Here is a 27,557-nt window from a genome sequence, read left to right as displayed (position 1 = left end):
TTTACCACCTGGGATGTAAAGAAATTATTCCCCGTTTCTCCCCTTGTGTAGGCTACTATTGCTGCTAGGTGTACCCTTAGCGAGGTGTAGCTTAGGTTGCTCTTTAGCAAGTGTGTTAAATATCTTAGCACTGTTGATTCCCCGGTGATTCTCTTATGTAGCTTTTCCTTGAAGCACTACTGGGTGAACCTTTTCCATTTTTCTAAATAACACTTCCGTGTGGTAGGTCTTCTTGCCTCCCGCAGCACCGCCAGCGTGCTCTCTGGGAGTTTTAGGTGTGCGAACTCTAAGTCTTCAGGAGCCAAGCTGCTAGGCTGAGGCTCTCTGGTTCTGGGTGGAGCACTTTTTGTTTTGCATTGAGAGCAGGTCTCTTCTTTTTGGGAACTTGTGTGGTGGCCCCTGCGCCATCTCCACTATCTGTGAGAACCAGGACTGCCTGGCCACCTGTGGTGCTACCAGTATCCGTGTCATGTTGTTTGTTCTGCATTTGCTGAGCACCTTGTGTATCAGCGGTATCGTGGGAAAAGATTAGGCCAATGTCTTCGACCAGCTTATCCATAGGGCATTTTCTTGGGATTGCTGCCCTGGCTATCTGGATGCGAAGTCTTGGCATTTTACATTTTGGTGTGTTGCAAACAGGTCTATTTGTGGGGTCCCCCACTTCTTGAATAGCTTTTGCGTTTCCTGCGTATTGAGCTCCCACTCGTGGGATGCTGATGTCTGTCTGCTGAGTCTGTATGTTCCACATTTTCCTTCCCTGGTAGATGAATCGCCAGGAGGTCTATTTGTAGTGGAATGGCCCACATCCAAATCTCCTGCGCTAGGCTTGATAGCGCCACAAATTGTGTACCTCCCTGCTTGTTGATGTAGAACACTGTTGTGGTGTTGTCTGTACAGTTGTCTCTGGAAGGCTTTTAGGGCAAGGAACACGGTCTTTAGTTCCAGGTAATTGATGTGTCTTATCGCATCTGTTTGTGTCCACAAACCCCTCACTTTGAGCTGGTTCATGTGAGTCTGTTGTGATGGTCACTGTTGGAGTTGGTGGTGTAAATGCTTTCCCCTTTGTTATGTTCTCTTTGTTCCACCATGTGATCTCCTCTTGCACTGCGTGCGTTACAACCACTAGATCCTCCCAACTCCCTGTTGCCTGTGACCATTGCTGATGTAGCCATTCCTGGAATGGTCTCATGTGGAGTCGGATATTGGGGACTAGGTGAATGCAGGATGCCATCATCCCCATGAGTTTGCTCACTGTCCTCAAAGTCAGAGGTTATTGACGTGTCTCCTTCAGCAGTGCGAAGGTTCTCTTCTCGCTGGGGAACACCCTGCCCTGAATGGTGTTGATCTGTACACCCAGGAAGATCTTCACCTGTTCTGGTTCTATCGAGGACTTCCCCCAGAGTTTTGGAAATCCTAGTTCTGTCAGCGTGTGTGTGACTCGCTGGGCATGTAGTTTGCATTGGTTGTAGGAATTCGCCTTTACCAACCAGTCGTCTAGGTAGGGATATACATGAATTGCCTGTCTTCGTAAGTGCGCTGCTACCGCAGCTAGGCATTTTGTGAAGATCCTTGGTGCGGATTTTAGTCCAAAGGCTAGGGTTATGAACTGGTAGTGCGCTTTGTTGATGACAAATCTCAGTAGATGTTTGTGTTTTCGGTTCATGGGAATGTGTAGGTAGGCATCCTTGAGGTCTATAGTGGACATAAAATCCCCGTCCCTTATTTGTGGTACAACTTGTAGAAACGTCATTTTGAATTTTTATGTATTGGTTTAGGAACCGTAGGTCCAGGATGGGTCTTAACGTTTCGTCCACTTTTGGTACGAGGAAGTAGTTGGAGTGTACTCCCTTCTTTCTTTCCTTGAACGGCACTGTTTATATTGCATCCTTGTGGAGGAGTTCTTGTGCTTCCTGCAGGAGGAGCGCGAGTTCTTTTGCTGTGTGCGTTTTGTTGGTTGGCCTCCTGTTGGTGGCTTTTTTCCAGTTCTATACAGTATCCGAACTGTATGATGTTCAGTATCCATTTGTCTGTTATTTTCTTCCACTCCTGGAAGAAGTGTCTTAGTCTGCCTCCTACCGGTGTTACATGTTCGCAGTTTTCTCTTTAGTGTGTGTCTAATTGTTTTTTGAGTCTTTTGTTGGGCCCCCTGTGAGAAAGTGGCTCTGTATATACTGTTCCCTAATAGGTACAGGGTGTACAGAGTCCACAGTCCCCCAGGGTTTGACAGAGGTTAAAGTTAGATATAACCTTACTCTCTAAAGTGGTAGCTTGGTCGAGCAGTAAGGCAGTATCAGAGGACAGTGTAAAGCATTTGTTGTACACACTCAGTCAGCAAATGGTCTCACAAACTCAATAACTGAACTCTAGGCAAATTGTTTATATATAAAAAATATATGCTTGTTTTATTTTAGAACCAACACTTGGATTGAAAATATACTTTCTCAGGATGAGATGTTTCATATAAATACTTTTGCAATATGCAATTGGTTTTTGTAAACAGTTACAAGTGGTTGCAATAGGCAACTCTATTTTAAACACAACAATGCATTGAGCTCAATGATAAATTCAAGTTATTTGTAACAGATTAATTTTAGATTACTTTTGGAATTCCAGGACTGTATCCTAGATTCAGTCCTGGGTCAGTACTCAGAATCAAGTGATGAAAGTCGACTTAAGTACTGTAATGATTTTTGAACAATAGTTAGCTATTTTAAAAGTTGACACTTAGAAAATATTTCAAGGAAAACGAATATGCTACTTACCAGTATGCATCTGTTCTTGGCATGTAGGGCTGCTGCATTCATATCTGTGCATAGATCGCCGCCTAGTGTTGGGTCCGGATGATTGCACACTGTTGTCCTGGAAGAGTCTTCGAAGTATCACGAGATAGGTGGCTCCTCCCCTGGACTACAGTGCGCATGGGCATCCCCTCCATCCTTAGATTGTTTTTCGCCATTGTGGCATAGATGGAGTGTAATACAGTGAATGATGACCATGCTAACTAGTAATTACTGAATGCTACAGCTGCTACAGGCGCCGGGGAGGAGGGTGGGTGATATGAATGTCAGTAGCCCTACATGCCAAGAACAGATGCATACTGGTAAGTAGCATATTCGGTTCGAGGCATGTGGGCTGCTGAATTCATATCTGTGCATAGATTATATAGCAGTCCCTCCATTTAGCGGCGGCTGCCCGTGCCAGCTGCAGCAGTCTGAAAAAGAGTTTTGAGAACAGCTTGTCCTACAGCTGCCTGCTGTCTTGAGTGTACATCTACACAGTAGTGCTTGGTAAATGTATGTATAGTGGACCATGTGGCTGCTCTACATATCTCCTCTAAAGGAATATTTCCCAGGAAAGCCATGGAGGCTCCTAACTTTCGTGTAGAGTGGGCCCTTGGAGGAATTGTTAGTGTGCGCTTAGCTTTTTCATAGCAAATCTGTATACACTTAACTATCCACCTAGCTATTCCTGCTTTGGAAATGGGGTTGCCTTTGTGCTGTGGAGAAAAGGCAACAAACAGTTGTTTGGTTTTCCTGAAAGTCTGTGTTCTGTCAATATAGTATAGGAGAGCTCTTCTGATATCAAGTGTGTGGAGCATTCTCTCCGCTACATTCTCAGGATTAGGATAAAACACGGGTAGTTCTATGGATTGGTTCATATGGAACTGCGAGATTACCTTGGGCATGAAAGTAGGGTTGGTGCGTAGTACTACCATGTTTGCATGAACTTGTATAAATGGCTCTTGAATGGTTAGTGCCTGAAGTTCACTAACTCGTCTTAGGGAAGTAATGGCAACTAGGAAAGCTACTTTCCATGTTAGAAATTGAATCTCACAGGAGTGTAGAGGTTCAAAAGGTGGTCCCATCAGTCTGGTGAGGACCACATTTAGGTTCCAGACTGGTGAAGGATTGTGTCGTGGGGGAATCACACGTCTGAGTCCCTCCAAGAAAGCTCTGATGGCCGGCACTTTGAACAGAGAGAGGTGCTGCCTATTCTGAAGGTAAGCTGCCAGTGCGGTTAAATGTATACGGATGGAATTGTATGCCAGATTGCATCGGTATAAGTGTAATAGATAACAGATAATGTTTTGCGTTGATGCATCCAGCGGATTGATGTCATTATTTGTACAATAAATGACAAATCTTTTCCACTTAGCCGCGTAGCAGGCTCTGGTAGTGGGTCTCCGTGCCTCCTTGATGATATTCATACATTCTGGAGGCAAGTTTAGGAAGCCAAATTCTAAGATCTCAGGAGCCAGATCGCCAGGTTCAGCTGTTGCGGATCTGGGTGCTGAATCTCGCCATGGCTCTGCGTTAAAAGTGTGGGTGTTAGCCGTAGCCTTTGATGCAGTACCACGGAGAGTTCCAGAAACGTGGTGTACCATGTCTGACGTGCCCACGTTGGAGCAACTAGGTTGAGCGTCATCGAGTGTTGCTTGAGTTTGCGTGCCACCAGCGGTATTAACGGCGCTGGGGGAAAAGCGTACGCAAATCTGCCGGACCAGTTCATCCATATTGCATTGCCCTGCGACTGTGGATGTGGGAACCTGGCGGCAAAGTTTTGGCATTTTGCGTTTTCCCTTGTGGCGCATAGGTCTATCTCTGGATGACCCCACTGCTGGAAGTACGGTTGGGGTACTGATGAATGTATTTCCCACTCGTGCATCTGGTGGCTGTGTCTGCTGAGCAGGTCTGCCATCTGGTTGTCTTTGCCTGGGAGGTGTTCTTCCATGAGGAAGATGTTCCTCTGAATGGCCCACTTCCACATGCTCTGAGCCAGATGAGACAACTGTTGCGAGTGTGTTCCTCCCTGCTTCTGTATGTAGTACATGGCAGTCATGTTGTCCGTTCGGATCAACACGACTTTGTTGCACAGGTGCAGTTTGAATGCTTTCATGGCTAGGAAGATTGCCATCAGTTCCAGAATGTTGATGTGCATCTTCTTTTGCTGTGTCGTCCATAGTCCCTGCACTGTGTGATTGAGTACATGAGCTGCCCATCCCTGGAGAGACGCGTCCGCCGTCCGTATGATTTGTGGAACAGGCTCCTGGAACAGTCGGCTCTTGCAAAGGTTTTGTGGATTCCACCAATGCAGAGTTGTATGCCCGACCGCTCACCAACACTAGGTCTTTTAATTGTCCGTGGGCCTGATTCCACTGACGTGACAAGCACGCCTGAAGCGGGCGCATATGTAATCTTGCGTGCGGGACTATGAAGATGCAGGAGGCCATCATGTCTATCAACTGCATAAACACTCTTGCTGGGAGTGAGTGTTGAGGTTTGAATTTCTTTATGAGCAACTGAATGCTGTTGATCCTGACTGAATTTGGTTGTGCCGTGGCTGCCAGAGTGTCTATGGTTGCGCCTAGGTACTGCTGTACGTGGTTGGGTTGAAGGTGGGACTTTGAAAATTCAGTGAGAAGCCCAGGCTGTGAAGAAGGTGAATGGTGTGGGACATGTGGCTGGCACAGTGCTGGGCTGACTTTCCCTGGATAAGCCAGTCGTCCAGATAAGGATAGACATTTATGTGCTGTCTCCTTAAGTGTGCCGCCACTGTAGCCAGGCACTTGGTGAAAACTCTGGGTGCCGTAGTTACCCCGAAAGGGAGGACTTTGAACTGGTAATGCTGATTGAGAACAGTGAACCTGCGATACTTTCTGTGTGAGGGGTGTATGGGTATATGGAAATACGCATCCTTGAGGTCTAATGTTGCGAGAAAGTCTCCCTGACTGAGCAACGGTAGTACTTGTTGCAGAGTGAGCATGTGAAAATGCTCTGAGAGAATATAACGGTTTAGAGGTCTTAGATCTAGCATGGGTCTGAGAGATCCATCCTTTTTGGGGATCAGAAAATACAGTGAGTACACCCCTGATCCTCGTTCCTTTGCAGGCACGAGTTCTATGGCTCCTTTTTGGAGCATACTGAGAACAACTTGTTGGAATAAGTGCAAGTGCTCTCCGGACATATGATGGTGTCTTGGTGGTATGTTGGGTGGAGTGGACGTGAACTCTAGACAATAACCGTACTGGATAATTTCTCTCACCCACCTGTCTGTAGTAATGGATTCCCAGACTGGCAGGAACTGTTGGAGTCTCCCCCCGAGAGGTGTTACGTGGTCGGGGGGCAGTGACAAGGCGTCACTGTTTGTTGGTGGCGGAGGACCTGGAGCTGTTGTTTCCACGGCCTCTGCCTTTGACGTTGTTTCCACGGTATCCACCTCTATTATTTTTATTATAGGTGGTCTGTGTACCTCCTTTAGTGTACTGTGACTGTTGGGAGTTTTGGCTTTTTGATGGCCCTCTGTTGCTGGAGCGACGAAAGGACCCACTCCGAAACTGCTGGGATTGCAGAGCCCCCATAGACTTTGCAGTCTCTGTATCCTTTTTGAGTTTTTCTAGGGTGGTGTCAACCTCGGGGCCAAAGTGGGAGTTAGGGTTGACAGGTTGATTAAGTATAGTTGTTTGTATTTCGGGTTTGAATCCAGAGATTCTTAACCCAGCATGCCGTCTTAACAGGACGCTGGTGTTAATAGCCCTAGCTGCAGTGTCAGCTGCGTCAAGAGCGCACTTAATGGAATCGTTGCTGATAAGCTTCCCTTCTGTAATTAGGGATTCTGCTCCTTCTTTATACTGATCTGGGAGGTGCTGGAGCAGCGTCTCTAGGGTATCATAATGTGCCCTATCGTATCTAGCCAGAAGCGCCTGAGTGTTGGCAATTCTCCAGATGTTAGTTGCCTGTGCAGCAACCCTCTTTCCTGATGTTTCCAAGACCTTAGACTCTTTGTCTGGGGGAGAAGCATCACCCGTTGTCTGTGATTTGGCTCTCTTCCGAGCATTGGAAACCACCAATGAGTCTAAAGGCAACTGTCCTCTTATGTAGGCAGGGTCCACAGGAGCTGGCCTATATATTTTTTTTCAATTCTAGGGTTAAGGACTCTCGCCCTTGTGGTCTCCTTAAAAATGTCAGTAGTCTGTTTGAGGACCCCCTTCAGCATGGGCAGAGTCTTAACAGATCTTTCTGAGGTAGAAAGTCGTCCTCAATAGGATCAGTGTGGAGCTGTACGTCATGATTGTTGGCGGCTCTTTCAATTAAGGCATTGAAAGCAGCCGTATCCTCTGTAGGAGACGTTTTCACCACATATGCTTGTGTGTCTGGAGCAGTATGTGGGTCCCCTGCATCAGTATTGTCCACCCAAGGCTGGTTCTGGTCTTCAGGGTCAGTGTCCATAGGATAAGTGCCCTCTATATCATCAACATCTCCAGCATCCACATTAGAGTGTGTGGGTGAGAATGACTGAGGTTCTGTGGCACAATATTGAAGTTGTTCCACTAGAACTGGTGATGTGGGTCTTTTTCTCTTCAATGGAATTTTGTAGGGCTCCATTGGTGTCTCTGTCACTATTTTCCGTTTGTATATGGAAAGTCTACCAGTATTGACGTCGATAAATTGCCTGGGATCGTCATCGTCGCGAGGTATTGCAACCGCTCTATTTTCTGTTGGAATTCCTGTCGGTGCCTCGACATTTTTCTTCGGGTCGATAGGTTCTTGGGGGCCGAGACCCTTCTTGGCGTCGAACATTTTTGGTCGCACCGCTGGTGGGAGTCCAAACTTGATGTGCGTTGACGCAATGTGAACCGCGCTGACCGCTTTGGGCTGCGGGGCCATGTCTGCGCCAACCATGGAAGCCTTGGTTTGGATGCGAAATAACGACTCCGACACCTTCTGCTTTACAAAGGGAGACGGTGCCGCGGATTGGACACTGTCCTTCGACGCCCTTTTGGTTGTGGCCTCAGGCCCTGTACCGGATGTCGGTTTCGGGACACGAAGACTGGAATGGGGTGGCTCTCGAGGGCCGCTATCCATATGTGTGTCGACGCTCCTTGGCGTCGATATTTTCGGGTCGGCAACCTTGACCTTGATTGTAGGTGCCGCCTTCGGCTCAACGTTCGTAAGACTCCTCTCGGCGTTGACAGCCTTCTTTTGCGTCTTCGGCTCCGAGGGCTTCGAGGCCTTGTTGCCATGGAGAGACTCTTTCACTTTCAGTTTCGCTTTCGGTGCCGTTGCCTTCAGTTTCGATTCTCGTCGATCGAGTGATGGCGCTTTCGATACCGACGGCTCTTTAGGATAGTTCGACGCCGGGCATTTAAGCGGGGCGGAAGAACGAGAGGAATGATCTTGGGTAAGGCCTTGTGGCGATCCCGCGACATGAGCCTTATCGAGTGTCTCTTTGGGCCCTGAGTGGACCTGTGGGCGTAGCTCCTCTTCCGAGCTATCCTCCTCGGCACCAAGGGCCTCTCCGTCGTCTCCTACCTGTTCGACGACTTCATCTTCCTCTTCATCTAGAATATGTTCGTCCTCGGCATCATAGTCTGATTCATGCTCCGACGCCGGATCCGATATCTCTCCTTGAACTTCAAGGTCCACGACCTCCTCATCTTCGGTCCCGAAGATGTTGTCCGGGTTTGGCGCTACTTTCTGCGCCTCGAGCCGAGCTGCTCGACGAATGCGAAGTGTTTTCTTCGATCGAAACCGGGAGCACGCCATACAGGTGGCTTCGTCGTGGTTTGGAGAGAGGCACTTGTTGCACACCGGGTGCACGTCGAAGCGAGCATATTTAGCGTTGCAAAGAGGGAAACGCTTGAAGGGGCTATTCGATGTCTTTGGTTCCATCGTCGATCTGGATCGGCGCTGACGTCGAAGGGCAAATGGCTAACTTCGATGAAGATACTCGGCGCCGAACGAAAACAATACCGACGAGTAATAGGCCTAAATACTCTAAGAGCTAAGATTAGGACATCCTAACCCAATGGCGGAAAAAAACAATCTAAGGATGGAGGGGATGCCCATGCGCACTGTAGTCCAGGGGAGGAGCCACCTATCTCGTGATACTTCGAAGACTCTTCCAGGACAACAGTGTGCAATCATCCGGACCCAACACTAGGCGGCGATCTATGCACAGATATGAATTCAGCAGACCACATGCCTCGAACCAGTCAATGATTCCCTATGGAAGAAAATTCAAGTTGCAGGTACAGTATGTTCTAGTTACTTTTGTAATCCAGTACTGGGTGCCTAGACTCAGTACTGGGACCTTTATCCAAAACAGGTAAGTAATTACGTTTTCAGATATTATACGATTTTTGAAGAATATTTAAAGATTGCAGAAATCGACACTTAGAAGAAATTTCACAGAAAAACAGTCCATGGTTTCCTATGGAAGAAAATTGAGTTAAGGGTAAGTAAAGTTGTGGGTATTTTTCATAGTCAGTGCTGGGCACCAAGATCCAGCACGGGGAGCTCACCTAAGAGCAGGTGAGTAAATTCGTTTTTGTCACTCGGCTGATTTTTGGTAAATATTTGAAGATTTGAAAAGTCCACACTTAGAAGAAATTTCAGGAAAAAGCCAGTCAATGTTACCCTATGAGGAAAATAGAGTTTGCGGTTTAAGGGTAAGTACTTGACTGGCAGAGTTGAGGTTCTGGGCACAGACTCAGGGGTCTCCCAGGGTCAGGTAGGTACAGTTGGTTCACCCTCAGCTGCTCTAGGGCGGCCGGGTGCAGAGAGAGTTAGGCCCAATGTTATCCTATGAGGGATAGGGGGGCCTTGTTTGGTGGCTGCTGACTGGCAAGCCACGTGGCTGTGGGAGCTGGGCTCCTGGTCACTTACTCAGGGCAAGTGGGGAAGTAGGTAGGTGTAGAGTTTTCACTGCCAGGGCCACTCGGGCGGCTGGGTGCAGAGGGCTTTTGAGCCTTCGGGCGCTCAATGGATTTCAATGGGAAATCTACGGTTTGGAAAAAGACTGCAAGCTCGGGGACAAGGACTCTTCAGGTGCCACCACCACTTCGAGAGGCAAGTTGGGTAGTTGGAGGCTAGGTAGGTACCCCCGGATTGGGCACAGGGGGACGTGGGGCGCCGCATGGAGGGGTGCCTTTTGGTGTCGGGAAATCTTACCCTCTGTTGATCGCCGTAGGGGGGGCACCTTGTTCTGAGGCTGCAGGCTTCTTCAGGAGTGTCGAGGGGGGTCCTTGGGTGCCGGACTCTGGGTCACAGTCGCCGTGGAGTCGTCCTCAGGGTCTTTGTTCACTCCGGCACTGGCCAGGCTTGGCTGGTGCAGAGTGTGCTGGGTTCGCGGTTCCGGGCTGCTGCCAGGGATTAGAGATAGGTTTTGAGTATAGTCTCTACTCATGGGAGTCCCAGGGGCTTAGAGCCAAAAGGTAGCCAGGTCCTCCGGGGTTGGTGAGGTTGCTGGCCACAAGAGATGCCGGGTTGGAGCAGGAGCAGGTTCGAGGGTCGACAGGCCGGTAGGGCTGGGGTCAAAGCAGTTGGTGTCTTCCTCTTTTTAGCAGCTACAGTGCAGGTCTATTTTCTTCTTGCTCTTCTTTGTAGTTTGGAATCTGGAATCTGGGGAAGGAAGGTTCAGGGTGCCCCTAAATACTAGATTTAGGGGCGTTACAGGCAAGTGAAGGGCAGGGGCCAATGGGTCCCTGTCCTGGGGTGGGTACACCCCCTATCCTGCCTCTCTCCTGTGGGAGGGGGGCAGGAGCCTAGTCCTGATTGGGCAGGGCTTCCCATCTTCAAGATGGCGAGAGCCCGGAGATGTGCTTCACCTCGCCTCCCCCACCTGAGGGGTGGGGTTGGCAGGCTGGCACATCCCCTGTCCTTATTTGGGGTTTTCGGCCAAGCTTCCCGCCAGAGTGGGGGGTTGCAGTGGCCTGGGGAAGCTCGCAGAGGCGGCATGCCTTTGAAGCTTCCCCCTGCTCATCCTGGGGGAGGAGATTTAGCACCTCGCCCAGGATATGCATTGTTGCAGACCCAGGAGAGCAGGGGCTATCCTACCCAGGGGTCCAGCAACATGTCTGCTGTGTGGCAGCCTAGGCAGCCTCAGAACAGATGTGGATTGTAGGTTTAGGTTTCAGGGGGCCTCTCTAAGATGCCCTCTGTGGTGCTTTGTACATTAAATCACACACTGGCATCAGTGTGGATTTAATGTGCTGAGCAGTTTGATACCAAACTTCTCAGTCTTCAGTGCTGCCATTATGGTGCTGTGGAGTTCGTGTTTGACAAGCTCTCAGCACCATATACTCTTAGCTGGCAGCACTGCACTTACAGGACCCAGGAATGGACCTGGGTACTGTAGGGGTACAGGGCTCCTGCCTCTGTGCCCACACCACTGGCATAGGGCACCCAGCTAGAGGGGTGGCTGATGTATGCCAGGGCAGTGTAGGTTGTGGGCATGGCACACAGGGATGTGTGCCATGTCGACTCTCTGTTTTGTCTTGTATCCAGACACTCAGCCTGCAAGAGCAGTGTGTGTGTGTGTTAGGGTACAGGGCCTCTAAGGGTGGCACAATGAGTGGGGCGTTGGGGTGCCTTTTTGGGTCAGATCTTCTTACCAGCTCCCGGTTGCTGTTGGGGGGGACCTTACGGATTTAGGCTGCAGGTGTCGGCTGGAGGTTGGAGGCAGGTCAGGGATCGCCGGGGGGACCTCCTCGTGGTGTTTGTCCACTCGAGCTCGGGCCGTGGACGGCAAGTGAACAGTGTTGCGGAATCACGGTGCCCGCCGGAGCCAGAGGTTGCAGATGAACAAATCCAGTGTTCATGGGAGACACAGTCTTTGTGGTTGAAGGCAGGCAGGTCCTTCGGGGTTTTTGAGGTTGCTGGTTTCAGGACACAAAGGGATTTCGCAGGAGCAGGTTCGAGGTGGAGACAGGCCGGTATTGGTTGGGGCTAAGTCAGTGGGCGTCTTCTTCTTGCTAGCTTCAACAAGGCTCCTTGGTCCTTCTTCTTTTCTTGTAATTTCTTCTGGTCTGAGAAAGCAAGGTTCAGGGTTGCCCCTAAATACTAGATTTAGGGGCGTTACAGGTAGGTAAAAGTTTGGGACCAATGGTTCCCTTCCCTGGGATAGATACACCCCCTATTATGCCATCCTCCAGTGGGAGGGGGGTATAATCCTTTTCCTGGTTGGCTGAGTCCCTCCATCTACAAGATGGCGGGGATTAAGAGTTGTGATTCACCTCGCTTCCCCCAGGGGTGGAGTTGGGCACACCTCTCTTCCTCACTTGTTGGGCACACCTCTCTTCCTCACTTGTTTTTCCCGCCGGATCTCCCGCCCAAAGTGCGGGTCAGAACCAGTGGGGACCTGTTGCTGAAAGCAGCAAGTGGCCTGTAGAAGCTCACAAAGGCAGCAAGTGTTTGAAGCTTCCCCTTCGTGGATCCTTCGGATTCTTTTCTTTTTTTTTGTTCTGGTTGTGAATCCTAGGCAATTTTATTATTTTCTCCTTAATTATATCCGTTTACACACTTCTCTTAAGTCTCTGCTTATTCTCTATTCTCTGTCTTTCCACCTTCTTCTCCAGCCTCATCTTTCTAGCGGAGGTAGGTGGGTTCGCTAGTGAATCCAGAAAGATCTTCAAGCTGCAAAACTACACCGACAGGTAAGAAACTATTTGTTTTGCAGCGTGAATCTTTCTGGATTCACTATGCTGTGCATAGACTTTGTAGCGGTTTGTCATCTGTGTGGCGGCTGGGTGGAAGATGAGCGTTGGTCGTTGAATATATGTTGAAGCACCTTCTGTCCTACTTGTGCTTCCTAGTTCATTTGTATATCCACACACTAGTGCTTAGTGAACGTGTGCACTGAAGCCCATGTTGCCACCAGGCATATGTCTAGAATGGGTGTGTTAGCCAGAAAAGCAATTGTTGCTCCTTTCTTTCTTGTGGAGTGGGCCCGTGCCCCTTCTGATAGTTCTTGCCCTGCTTGTTTGTGGCAGAATTGTATCGTCAGTGCGATCCATCCAGCGATGGTGCTTTTTGTTACTGGTCTACCCAGGAAGCTGGTTGCGAAGGACACAAAAAACTGCTTTGTTTTCCTGTGCTCCTTGGTTCTCTCGATGTAGTGCATCACCGCCCTTCTTGCGTCTAGAGTGTGCAGTGCCCTTTCTGCGCTTGTGGCTGGGTTCTGAAAGAAGCTCGGTATTTGTATTGTCTGGTTCATATGGAATGCCGACACCACCTTCGGCATGAAGTGTGGGTCCATTCTCATTACGACCCTGTCCTTGTGTATTTGGATGTAAGGTTCTTGCAGTGTTCGTGCTTGCAGCTCGCTTACTCTGCGCAGCGAGGTTATTGCCACCAGAAAGGCTGTCTTCATTGTCAGCATTTGTAGTGAGGCCTTGTGGATGGGCTCAAAGGGTGCCTTCATAAGTTCCGTCAGGACTATTTTGAGGTTCCATGCCAGCGGCGGCATCCTCTTTGGTGGCGCTATCCTTTTCGCCCCTTCCAGGAATCTCTTTACTATTCGTGATGTAAAGAAGCTTTCCCCCGTCTCACCTCGTGTGTAAGCTACAATCGCTGCTAGGTGTACCCTTAGCGAGGATGAACATAGTTTAGCCTTTAGTAGGTGTGTGAGGTATCTCAGCACCGTTGATTCCTTTGTCAATTTGTTCTGCAGTTTCTTTTTACTGCACCATTGTGTGAACCTCTTCCATTTTTCTCCATAGCATTTTCGTGTCGTTGGCCTCCGTGCCTCCCGGAACACTCGCACAGTGCTTCGTGGTAGCTTAAGGTGTGCGAACTCTATGTCTTCTGGAGTCATGCCGCTAGGCTGAGGCTCTCTGGCTCTGGGTGTAGAACTTCTCCATTTTGCATGGAGAGTAAGTCTTTCCTTTTGGTGAACTTGTGGGGTGGCCCCTGTGCCATTTCCATTATTTGTGAGTACCAGGTCTGTCTCGCCCACTGTGGTGCTACTAGAATCAGCGTCATGTTGCTGGTCCTGCACTTGTTGAGTACCCTGGGTATCAGTGGTATTGGGGGAAAAGCGTAGGCAAATGTTTTTGACCAGATTATCCATAGGGCATTCCCCTGGGATTGTTTCTCTGGTTGCCTGGGTGCGAAGTTGTGGCATTTTGCATTCAGGTGTGTTGCAAACTGGTCTATCGTCGATGTACCCCACCTTCTGAATAGCCTTTGCGTTTCCTGTCCATTGAGATCCCACTCGTGGGATGCTGAAGTCTGCCTGCTGAGCCAGTCTGCTTCCACATTGTCCTTCCCTGGTAGGTTTATGGACAGCAGGTCTATTTTGAGTGGGATGGCCCATCTCCAAATCTCCTGTGCCAGGTTGGATAGAGGGAATGATTGGGTTCCTCCCTGCTTGTTGATGTAGAACATCGTTGTCGTGTTGTCTGTTTGTATCAACACCTTCTGGTTGTGCAAGTTTTTTCTGGAAGGCCTTCAGGGCTAGTAATACGATCTTCAATTCCAGATAGTTGATGTGTCTGACCGCATCTGCTGGAGTCCACAGACCCCTTACTCTGAGCTTGTTCATATGTGCTCCCCATCCTATCTGGGATGCGTCTGTGGTGATGGTCAACGTTGGGTTTTGTGGTGTCAAGGGCTTCCCTATTGTTATGTTCTCCTTGTTCCACCATGCTATCTCTTCTTGCACTGTGTGTGTTACAAACACTAGATCCTCCCAACTTCCGGTTGCTTGTGACCATTGTTGTTGGAGCCATTCCTGGAATGGTCTCATGTGTAGGCGTACATTGGGGACTAGGTGAATGCATGACGCCATCATCCCCATGATCTTGCTTGCTGTCCTCACTGTCAGAGCTCGACCCTTCTGGAAGAGGCGCGTCTCTCTCAGCAGGGCCATTGTTCTCTTGTCGCTGGGGATCACCGTTCTCTGTATGGTGTTGATCTGTGCCCCCAGGAAGATCTTCACCTGTTCCGGTTCCATTGAGGATTTCCCTCAGTGTATGGAGAATCCCAGCTTCGTTAGCGTCCTTGTGACCCGCTGTGCGTGTTCCTCGCATCTTTCGCGTGAACTTGCCTTTATTAGCCAGTCGTCGAGATAAGGGTACACATGAATCCCTTCCCTCCGCAGGTACGCCGCCACTGCCGCAAGGCATTTTGTGAAAACCCTTGGCGCGGACTTTAGTCCGAAAGCCATAGTTGTGAATTGGTAGAGTTCTTTGTTGATGGAGAATTGTAATAGATGTTTGTACTGCCTGTTCATTGGGATGTGCAGGTAAGCGTCTATGAGATCCACGGTGGACATGAAGTCTCCGTGTCTCATCTGTGGGAGTACCTCTTGTAGGGACGTCATTTTGAATTTGTGTCCTTATGTACTTGTTTAGGAACCGTAGATCCAGGATGGGTCTTGGTGTTTCATCCACCTTTGGTACCAGGAAGTAGTTTGAGTACACTCCCTTGTTCCTTTCTTTGAATGGTACTGGTTCTATGGCCTCCTTTTGGAGTAGCTATTGTGCTTCCTCTACGAGTTGGACTAGTTCCTGTCCTGAGTGTTCTCTTCTCTTTGGTTTCCTGTTTGGTGGTTTCCTTTCCAACTCTATGCAGTATCCAAACTGTATGATGTTGAGTATCCATTTGTCTGTTGTTATGTTTTTCCATTTCTGAAGGAAACGTCTCAGCCAGCCGCCTACTAGTGTTGCATGATCGTTGGCGTTTGGTCTGTGTAACCCTCTCTTTTAAGATTTTTTGTGCTATCCCCTCAGAGGGAGCTTGTGGGTGAGCACGCTTTGCCGGACGGAGTCACTTTGAGGCGGGTTGTTCTCCCCTTCTTCGTCTTTGCCCTAGTCCGTTTCCCCTACTGCGAAAGGACTGGCCAGAGGCTGGTACTTCCAGTTTTGTTTCTGCTGCCCCTGCTGTCCGAAATTGTCGCCCTGGTGTCCCTGCTCGAATGTCTGGTGTGACGTTCCCGGCTGGTTTCCCCCCTTCCGTATGGTCTCCGTGTCGGGGTACCTCTTCTCATCCCTCTGAATTGCAGGGCGCCTATGGACCTTGCTGTTTCGTTCTCCTTTTTGAGCTGGGTGACTTTTTCATCCACCGGCGCTATGAACAGCGTTTCCCCGTTGAAAGGGGTGTTCAGGATGTTGTTCTGGACTTCCGGCTTGAAGCCTGAGAACCTGAGCCAGGTCTGCCTTCTTTCTGTTATCCCTATTGCCATCAACATGCTTGATGTTTTGGCTCCATCCAAGGCCGTTTTAAGGCAAGAATTCGCTATATTCTTCCCTTCCTCCACCAGGTGCGAGGCTCTTTGCTGGTATTGTTCGGGGAGGTGCTTGATTAGCTCCCCCATTTCGTCCCAATGTTGGTATTGGTGTCTGTTCAGCAGGGCATTGGAGTTCGCCATGTGCCAGTGCATCGCCGCGTTTCTCACAATTTTTCTCCCAGTCAGGTCGAGCCTCCTGCTTTCCTTGTCTGGTGGTGGCCCAGAGGTGGCCGGGACATTAGCCCTTTTCCTGGCAGTCAATGCAATGATGGAATTCGCGGTGACGGATCCCTTGATGTATGGAGGGTCCTGGGAGGAGTGTTTATACTTCTTCTCTGTCCTATGTGTGATGGACCTTCATGTTGCTGGGTCCTTCAACGCCTCCTTCCCCTGGTTCATGACACTTTGGAGCATGGGGAGGAACTGGCTCCTTGTTTGGATGGGTGTAAGAAAGTGGGTTACTGTTGCAGTAACCCCCCCCCCCCTTTTGCCTAATAGCTGATGCACTTTTCCTTGTTGTACCCTGGGCTCCTGCCAATCAGGTGCCCAGGGCCTGTGTTCCTTCCCTAAAAACAGCCTAACAGCCAAAACCCAAATTGGCAAACCCTGGCCACATGTCAGCCCCTGGTAAATGGTACCCTAGGTACCCAGGGCCTTGTGACCAGAGAAGGCCTCCAAGGGCTGCAGCACTCATTGTGCCACCCTTAGAGGCCCTATAGCCTAACACACACACACTGCTCTTGCAGGCTGAGTGTCTGGATACACAACAAAACAGAATCGACATGGCACACATCCCTGTGTGCCATGCCCACAACCTACACTGCCCTGGCATACATCAGCCACCCCTCTAGCTGGGTGCCCTATGCCAGTGGTGTGGGCACAGGAGCAGGAGCCCTGTGCCCCTACAGTACCCAGGTCCATTCCTGGGTCCTGTAAGTGCAGTGCTGCCAGCTAAGAGTAAATGGTACTGGGAGCTTGTCAAACACGAACTCCACAGCACCATAATGGCAGCACTGAAGACTGAGAAGTTTGGTATCAAACTGCTCAGCACATTAAATCCAAACTGATGCCAGTGTGTGATTTAATGTACAAAGCACCACAGAAGGCATCTTAGAGAGGCCCCCTGAAACCTAAACCTACAATCCACGTCTGTTCTGAGGCTGCCTAGGCCTAGACCACACAGCAGACATGTTGCTGGACCCCTGGGTAGGAGAGCCCCTGCTCTCCTGGGTCTGCAACAATGCACATCCTGGATGAGGTGCTAAATCTCCTCCCCCAGGATGGGCAGGGGGAAGCTTCAAAGGCATTCCGCCTCTGTGAGCTTCCCCAGGCCACTGCAACCCCCCCCCACTCTGTCGGGAAGCTTGGCCGGAAATCCCAAATAAGGACAGGGGATGTGCCAGCCTGCCAATCCCACCCCTCAGGTGGGGGAGGCGAGGTGAAGCACATCTCCGGGCTCTCGCCATCTTGAAGATGGGAATCCCTACCCTATCAGGACTAGACTCCTGCCCCCCTCCCACAGGAGAGCGGCAGGATAGGGGGTGTACCCACCCCAGGACGGGGACCCATTGGTCCCTGCCCTTTACCTACCTGTAACGCTCCTAAATCTAGTATTTAGGGGCACCCTGGACCTTCCTTCTGCAGATTCCAGATTCCAAAATACATAGAAGAGCAAGAAGAAAGAAGACCTGCCCTGCAGCTGCTAAGAAGAGGAAGACACCAACTGCTTTGGTCCCAGCCCTACCGGCCTGTCGACCCTCGAACCTGCTCCTGCTCCAACCCGGCATCTCTTGTGGCCGGCAACCTCACAAACCCCGGAGGACCTGGCTACCTTTTGGCTCTAAGCCCCTGGGACTCCCATGAGTAGAGGCTCTACTCAAAATCTACTTCTAATCCCTGGCAGCAGCCCGGAACCGCGAAACCAGCACACATTGCACCAGCCAAGCCTGGCCAGTGCCGGAGTGAACAAAGACCACGAGGACGACCCCATGGCGACTGTGACCCCGAGTCCGGCACCCAAGGACCTCCCTCGACACTCCTGAAGAAGCCTGCAGCCTCAGAACAAGGTGCCCACCCACCGCGATCAACAGAGGGTAAGATTTCCCGACACCAAAAGGCACCCCTGCACCCGGCGCCCCGCGGCCCCCTGTGCCCAATCCCGGGGTACCTACCTATCCTCCAACTACCCAACTTACCTCTCCAAGTGGTGGTGCCACCTGAAGAATCCTCGTCCCCGAGCTTGCAGTCTAAACCGGAGATTTCCCATTGAAATCAATTGAGCACCTGAAGGCTCAAAAGCACCTTGCACCCAGCCGCCCGGGTGGCCCTGGCAGTGCAACCTGTACACCTACCTACTTGCCCTGATTAAGTGACCAGGAGCCCAGCTCCCACAGCCACGTGTCTTGCTAGTCAGCAGCCACCAACCAAGGCCCCCCTTATCCCTCATAGGATAACATTGGGCCTAAGTCTCTCTGCACCCGGCCGCCCTAGAGTCGCTGAGGGTGAACCAACTGTACCTACCTGACCCTGGGGGACCCCTGAGTCTATGCCCAGAACCTCAACTCTGCAAGTCGAGTACTTACCTTTAAACCGATAACTCTATTTTCTTCATAGGGTAACATTAACTGGCTTTTTCCTGAAATTTCTTCTATGTGTGGACTTTTCAAATCTTAAAATATTCACCAAAAATCAGCCGAGTAACGAAAACGAAAATACTCACCTGCTCTTAGGTGAGCTCCCAGTGCTGGATCTTGGTGCCCAGCACTGACTCTGAAAAATACTTACAACTGTACTTACCAGTAACCCAATTTTCTCCAATAGGAAATCATTGACTGTTTTTCTGTGAAATTTCTTATAAGTGTCAATTTCTGCAATCTTTAAATATTCTTTAAAAATCGTATAATATCTGAAAACGTCATTACTTACCTGTTTTGGATAAAGGTACCAGTACTGAGTCTAGGTACCCAGTACTGGATTACAAAAGTAACGAGAACATACTGTACCTGCAACTTGAATTTTCTTCCATAGGGAATCATTGACTGTTTTCTTTGAAATATTTTCTAAGTGTCAACTTTTAAAATAGCTAAATATTGTTTAAAAATCATCACAGCAATTAAGTCGACCTTCATCACTCTATTCTAAGTACTGACCCAGGACTGAATCTAGGATCCAGTCCTGGAATTCCAAAAGTAATCCTAAAAGTAATCTGTTGCAATTAACTTGAAATTTCCATTGAGCTCAATGCATGGTTGTGTTTAAAATAGTGTTGCCTATTGCAACCGTTTGTAACTGTTTACAAAAGTCAATTGCATATTGCAAAAGTATTTATATAAAGCATCTCATTCTGAGAACGTATATTTTAATGCCAAGTGTTGGTTCTAAAATAAAACAAGCATATATTTTTTATATATAAACCATTGGCCTAGAGTTCAGTTATTGAGTGTGTGAGACCATTTGCTGACTGAGTGTGTACAACAAATGCTTTACACTGTCCTCTGATACTGCCTTACTGCTCGACCAAGCTACCACTTTAGAGAGTAAGGTTAAATCTAACTTTAGCCTCTGTCAAACCCTTGGGGACTGTGGACTCTGTACACCCTGTACCTATTAGGGAACAGTATATACAGAGCCACTTTCTCACAAGGAGTCACATACCTCGTGACTTCCAAAGACCTTCCAAGAGGAAAAACATCTGCAAACATCCGGGCCCAAAACCAGATGGTGATCTATGCACAGTGTGTAATCTGCAGCTCATATGCCTCGAACAGCTATCTACCAAGAAATATCTTCTGCTCGTCTGAGGTGCAGTGAGATTGAAGCCAACTTTATACCCATAAACATGTCATGCATGGTAAAAGTGTTACATATGGTGTGGCGGGTGCGCACACAGGCTGCGCCCTATAATAGGTCCGAAATATCCATTAAACAGTGTCTGCTGGCAGTGACTGGTAAATGTAAAGGTAAAATGAGACACTGGTTTACAACATACTGGGAGTGATACTGGTATAACATTGGATTGCCATTAACTAGCTGAATCCCTAGGTTCCAATAAGTCAGGAATGGAAAAGAGACTTGATAGAGTGGGCACTGGCAGACCCACATAAACGTCTCCAGAAGAGATGGCACAACTTCTGGCATTTCGGCTGTGACTTCCTCTGAATGCCCACATCCCTGCCACACACAAAAATTCCTCTTCTCAGATCTCGCCCTCCACAGGTATCATGGTCCAGCAAGAGGAGAAGGAGGTGTAGTAAGAAAGGGAATCTGTGTCTTAACAGGGAGAGGATAATAACTTGGGGATACAGAGGGCATCCAACTTTGATCATTACTGATGTAGAGATTTAAATGATTACGTACAATATAGTACCAGTGTAAGGTGTGACCATTACTCTTTCCCCTAAACTATGTAACAGTCACTTTCTACGTTTTATATTCTGAATGCTACTGATAAACAAAGTTAATGCATAACCTAAGGTTCGTATTTATTTTCGTATCTCATTCAAGCCTAATTTGTAAAATCAGACATTTGTAAATCTATACATATCATGAATGGAGGTCTATGAATGATACATTGCCACAGTGAATCAGGCTCGTTAACACCATAAAGAATCTAAACATTATACCTAAAAGTTATAAAACATTGCTTCAGATTTCTATTGTGCCGGGTAAACAGAAACTTACCAGAGTTAAATCCTCCAAGAGCAGATCCAATAGCTGCACCCAAGGAGCTAGCACTTCCAAACCCAAGAGACGCACTTCCTGGTTGACCGTGTCCTGAACCATGAGAGAAAAGGGAACTACTCTGGGAGTTGTTGGTCAGCGAGTTATTCCCATAGAAAGAACTAGTTTGGAGGTTATTTGGTTGCTGCTGATGCTGCTGCTGCTGTTGTTGCTGATGTTGATGTAGATGATGTTGCTGCTGCTGTTGCTGTTGCTGTTGTTGCTGTTGTTGCTGTTGCTGTTGTTGCTGCTGGGTACCAAGGGGTCGAAATAACCCATTTGTAGCTCCTGAAATATTGTTTGCTGCTCCGGAGGCAGACGCTGCTGCAGCTGGAAAAGAGTTTCACAATTAACAAGATGTTTTGGGAAATTTACCCTTTAATATAACAAGACAACATTGCAAATAAAATCACACTCAAATTTAATGAATCTTTCACATTTCAGAAGACTTAAAAACAGAACTAGGTTAAAAGACCTCCCTTCACTCATCCCAAGCCTCCTCCTAATCCTATGAAGTCCAAAACAAACAAAAAACCAAGAAAATTCTAAATCCTTCTCTCCTATCCCTCCACTATCCTTTTCAATCCAAATAACAGACTAACACTTCCACCACTCAAATTAATTTAGTATTTCACTATACTAATTCACCACTAATCCTTTATGGGTTCTGGAGTAGCGTACTACTCGCAGAAAAGGCACCTCATCACTCCATCAGGGGTGGCAAGAGCTCTATAAATGCAAACCTTTTTTCACTTCTCTATCTCTCCACTATCCTTCTCAATCCAAATAAACTGACTAACGTATCTACCACTCAAATTACTTTCATATTTCCACTATACTAATTCACCACTAACCCATTATGTGTCGCTGAAAAAGCACTTCCACACCTCGTCAGGGATAGTAAGCACTATATAAATGCAATTACAATACAATACATGAAGTCATTAGCGGCACTGATCAATGATTTTCATCTCACATGCTATAACTAGGCAGATGACACACACATTTCCTAAACTGGAAAACAAAAAAGACATTACAAACTCACACATTTTCAGTTGCCTCAGAGCTGTGGATCAGTGGATGACATAGAGCCATCTTAACCTCTTCAGTGCCCATGACGAGATAGTCTCGTCATGGAGCACGGTTGCGCTGTGCCCATGACGAGACTATCTCGTCATGAACCCCACCCACTAGTGCAACGCCCGGCACAGGAGGGGGAAAGGGCGTGGCACTGAAGGGGTTAAACCGAGTGCTTTCAAAATGGATATACTCACATTTATTGGAAACATTATGACAATCTGGGAACACCGCTTAAATTATCTAAGTAAAAAACCTTGGAATTACCATGGACTCCAAACTATCAATGTAAGAAAGTGCCCTCTTTGTGCATGGTTGCCCCCACTTTTTGCTAAACTGCTGATGTACTTTGACTGAGTATGCCCTGGGCTCCTGCCAAACAGGTACCCAGGGCCCATGTTCTTTTCCTAAAACTGCATTAAAAACAAAAGACAATTGGCACTCTTTGGCCACAGTGCAGTCCCTTGTAAATGGTACCAAGGGCAATGTGGCCAGGGAAGGCCTCGAAGGTCTGCGGCACTTATTGTGCCACCCTTAGAGGCCCAGTACCTTTACTTACACTTACACACACACACTTACCACACACACACTTACCACACACACTTACCACACACACACTTACCACACACACACACACACACACTTACCACACACACTTACCACACACACACACACACTTACCACACACACTTACCACACACACACTTACCACACACACACTTACCACACACACTTACCACACACACACTTACCACACACACACTTACCACACACACTTACCACACACACTTACCACACACACACACACACTTACCACACACACTTACCACACACACACACACACTTACCACACACACACACACACACTTACCACACACACTTACCACACACACACACACACTTACCACACACACTTACCACACACACTTACCACACACACACACACACTTACCACACACACTTACCACACACACACACACACTTACCACACACACACACACACACTTACCACACACACTTACCACACACACACACACACTTACCACACACACACACTTACCACACACACACACACACACACTTACCACACACACACACACACTTACCACACACACACACACACACTTACCACACACACACACACACTTACCACACACACACACACCACACACACTTACCACACACACACACACACACTTACCACACACACACACACACTTACCACACACACACTTACCACACACACACACCACACACACACACACACCACACACACACACTTACCACACACACACACACACACTTACCACACACACTTACCACACACACACACACACTTACCACACACACACACACTTACCACACACACACACCACACACACACACACTTACCACACACACACACACTTACCACACACACACACACTTACCACACACACACCACACACACACACTTACCACACACACACACTTACCACACACACACACTTACCACACACACACACACACTTACCACACACACACACTTACCACACACACACACACACACACACTTACCACACACACACACACACACACACACACACACACACACACACACACACACACCCTTTGCAGGCTGCGTGTTTTGGTGCAGAACAAAGTGAAGAGTCGACATGACACACATCCCTGTATGCCATGCCTACAACCCACTGCCCTGGCATAGATCAGTCACCCCTCTAGCTGGGTGCCCTATACCAGTGGTGAGGGTACAGGTGCATGAGCCCTGTACCCCTACAGTGTCTAAGTCCATTCTTAGACATTGTAAGTGCAGTGCTGCCATTATGAGTAAATGGTGCTGGGAGTTTGTCAAGGATGGGCAGGGTCCACGAAGGGAAAGCTTCAAAGGCTTGCCGCCTTTGTGAGCTTCCCCAGGCTTTTTGCTGCTTCCAGCAACTGCCCCCACTGGTTCTGACCCCCACTTTGGGCGGGACAATCGGCGGGAAAACCAAGAGAGAAAGGGAGGTGTGCCCACCATTGCCAATCCCACCCCTCAGGTGGGGGAGGCGAGATGAAGCAAAACTCTCGGTCCCCGCCATCTTGCAAATGGGGAGACCCAACCAACCAGAGTGAGGCATATGCCCCTCTCCCACTGGAGGGTGGCATAATTGGGGGCGTACCCACCCCAAGGAAGGGACCCATTGGTCCCAACCGTTTACTTACTGTAAATTTAGTATTTAGGGGCACCCCTGAACATTGCCTCCTCAGACAAGAAGCAACCAAGAAGAAAAGAAGAAGGACCGAACAGCCATCCTGAATCTAACAAGAGGAAGATGCCCACTGACTTGGCCCCAGCCCTACCGACCTGTCTCCCCCTCGAACCTTCGAAATCCCAGTGTGTCCTGCAGCCAGCAACCTCAAAAACCCCTGAGGACCTGCCTGCCTTCACTTTCAAAGACTGCTTCTCCCGTGACACTGGATTTGTTCAACTGCAACCTGTGGCAGCAGCTGGAGAACGCGCTCGAGTGGGCAAACACCACGAGGAGTTCTCCCCAGCGATCCTGAACAGAGATCCGGCTAACCCTGACCTGCCTCTAGCAGACGCCTGCAGCCTAAATCCAGAAGGCCCCCCCTAACCGTGACCAGGAGCTGGCAATAAGATCCGACTCCAAAAGTCACCCCTTCACCAGACGCCCCACGGCCTTGTGTGCCCAAATCGACGGTGCCTAACCAAGCCCTAACTTTCCAACTTACCGCTCTAAGTGGTGGTCGCACCCAAAAGTCCTTCATCTCCCTGCCTGCAGTGCATTTGCAAACCGGAGGGTATCCATTGGAAACAACAAGGCATCCGATTTCGAAACAGCACGCTGCAACCGGCCGCCCTAGTGCCGCTGAGGGTGCACCTTTGGTGCAAATTTGTTTCCCCATTTGCCCTGAGCTAAAGTCCAGGAGCTCTGCTCCCACAACCCAGTGGCCTGCTTGCCAGCAGCTACCAACCGGAGGACCCCTATCCCCCATTGGATAACATTGGGTCTCAACACTCAGCACCCGGCCGCTCTAGTGCCGCTGAGGGTGAAACAAAACTGCATCACTGACCCTGGGGGACTCCTGAGTCTACCCCGAGAACCTCAATTCCCACTACCGAATACTTCCCTAAAAACTGATAACCATATTTTCCTCCATAGGATAACATTGACACTTTTTGCTGAAAAAGTTTCTTAGTGTGGAGTCTTGAAACCTAAAGAAATTCTTTAAAAAACGCTTTTACTCACCTGTTTACAGGAAATGTACCAGTGCTGCATCCAGGCAAAGATGAAAAAAAGTAATCAACTAGCATTTACAATGCAATGGTCTCGGCATTGGTAAAGTTAGAGCTATTGGCATTGCTCATGACATTTTTGTTTATGTGTTTGTTTTTAAAACATTTAAAGAAACGACATTGTCATGAGCAATGCCAATAGCTCTAACTTTAACAATGCCGAGACCGTTGCATTGTAAATGCTTTTTTTTGTTTATGTTTTTAAAACATTTAAAGAAACGGCATTGTTATTTACAATGTCAATAGCTTAATCACTCTCAAAAGCGAGATTTATTATGCGAGCATTATTTGGGAAGTTTGGCAAATCCATAATTATGAGGAAAACGCTGCAGCATCGCAAAATGCCAGTGGCCCAGACTAATATGCATGATGAGTATTTGGATCCCATGCCCATTCCTTCTTTGTCCTCTCTGCTGAAACTGCTGTCTGAAGTGTCACATTTTATTAATACTAAACAAAAATCGCACTACCGTGCCAGGGCCAGACTTGGCGTTGATAATGATTGTTTGAAAAGGGAACTTTGAAAGGATACGAACTTGACCAATTCTGGTTTCAAAATATAAGAGAACACTGTAGAGGCATGCGTCTACCGATTGTTATATATAATTTGGGATATATTTCTTAATCTGTCGAGTTCAGCCACTGCATGATTATATTGTTGTCTCTTTATGAAACTCAGGAGCAGTAACATTGTCGTGGTGTCACTAGGGCTTCAAGTGGATGCTTTTTCAATATTATATACAAGCCACAGTTACTGCTAATTTATCTTATGCAACTAACAACGATTGACAAAGCCAATAGTCCTAACTTGTTGTAGGTATCATGTTACTTGTTGTATCATTATGCCTGGATGCAATGACAAAAGAGACAGCAAAATACAAGTCGATAGACCCCACGCAACACTGCCCCCCACCCCCACCCATTTTTTTTTATCCCACTTAAAGCCCTGGGTAGGATACTCAACAACAGGGCCGAACTGGAACCCCAAAGTAGGCCTGGCAATTATGTCGGACCAGCTGGAGGGTCATGGGGGAGGTTAACTGTGAAGCACTTTTGCTACAGGAAACGCCCGATGCCCGGGCAAGCCAGCCCGGCCCTGCTCAACAACCCCGTTCTCTCCCGCATTTACCTGTAATCAGGCGCGCAACACCCATTGAACTCAAAGCGCTTCAGCCCCCCCCACCCCCCGTCGTGTGTGGCAGCCCGGGATGAGACCACTCCCTGGCCAGACACAAAGCCGCGCCTGAGCCCTCCACAGGTCTTTAAAAAGACCATTTGCATGTTAATGAGGCCTCGCTGTTGGTTCACCCCTTGTTTCCATTGTGCAGGAAAAAGCATCACACGCTGCAGGGTCACTCACTGGCTGCCTGGTGAATTTAGAAAGTGCCGCGTAGTGTTATGCTGCACTACTAGTACTGTGCTAAAAATAGTCCAGGTCATGGGTGGGGGGATTAGTCCTGGCGACAAGCAGCTACTACTGTTATTGGTAGTTGAGCGCTACCAGTGACAGTGCGAGTACATAGCCGGTCTCTTCCTATCATGCAGAAGCCTCCTCACGTGTCCCGTATTGGACCAACCTGCGTCTGACCTAAGTCTCCTCCACAAGTTCGGCAGCCCCCAGCATAGTGTGCAGGCATGCGCCTCAGAGACAGACAGGACAGGGAAGAAGAAACAGCGTGTGTAGTGCGCTGCAGCAGCACTCTGCACAGGACTCGTTCACTGTGGCTCATAATGCTTTTTGGCACCCGATCCGCTGTATCTGAACAAACTTCCATCATAGTTTGCTTCCTGGCACTGGCAATTAAAAAATTAGGCTGCGCTCACCAGCGGCACGTTTCAGTGCAGAGGGTGGGTGCCACATAGCTATGGCTCCTAAAGCTGTGTGATACTGCGATAGAGTGAGAAAGAATGAAAAAGGGAGAAATATGCAGAGAAAGAGATAAACAAGATTCAGCAAGGTGAGAGAGAGCAAGCGAGAGCAAGTAAAAGTGAAATAGATAGAGCAAAATAGAGACAAAGGAGCATGGATGAAAAGAGAAAGATGGATAAAGAAGGAGCACGTGATAGAAAAAATAAGAGAGACAAAGTAAAGTGCGACAGCGAAAAAGAACAAAGGAGGGAGAAACGTAGTGAGACTCTGTGGCTAAACAAAAGAGCGAGGCACAAAGAGCAGTAGAAAGCAATTAAGAGAAAGAGAAACTGAGAAGTGATACGAGTATGAGGCTCTAGAGGGGTAGGGGTGATCGGGAGGGAGGAAGGTGTTTACTCAAATAAGAAACTGCCGTCAAAATTCTTAGAAGCTCTAGAGCAGGTCTGATCCCCCACAAACCATCCAGCGTCTGACTCGTAAACAAAGAAGCCCGAGCCCAGGAGTGAGGGGGAGGGCACAGAGGCGCACCAGGAAGCGAGGAGGATTCGAACAGAACAAAGGGGAGGCATATGTGGCAGCCTCAGA

The 27,557-nt window shown here is 48.6% G+C and overlaps 1 protein-coding gene across 2 annotated transcripts in view; it reads right to left on the bottom strand.

Moving 5' to 3' along the window:
* Positions 1 to 27,557, bottom strand: part of PUM2 (pumilio RNA binding family member 2) — an 886,789-nt gene that overhangs the window by 518,659 nt on the left and 340,573 nt on the right. For both annotated transcript variants that reach the window (XM_085610624.1, XM_085610625.1), the window contains exon 12: positions 20,689 to 21,057. In XM_085610624.1, the coding sequence (XP_085466750.1) occupies positions 20,689 to 21,057 (369 nt within the window). The remainder of the gene's footprint in view (positions 1 to 20,688; positions 21,058 to 27,557) is intronic.

Source organism: Triturus cristatus, chromosome 6 (assembly GCF_964204655.1).
Source record: "Triturus cristatus chromosome 6, aTriCri1.1, whole genome shotgun sequence".
Taxonomy (NCBI): domain Eukaryota; kingdom Metazoa; phylum Chordata; class Amphibia; order Caudata; family Salamandridae; genus Triturus; species Triturus cristatus.
The sequence above is the reverse complement of the archived record's forward strand: the minus strand, read 5'-3'. Positions and strand labels throughout refer to the sequence as shown.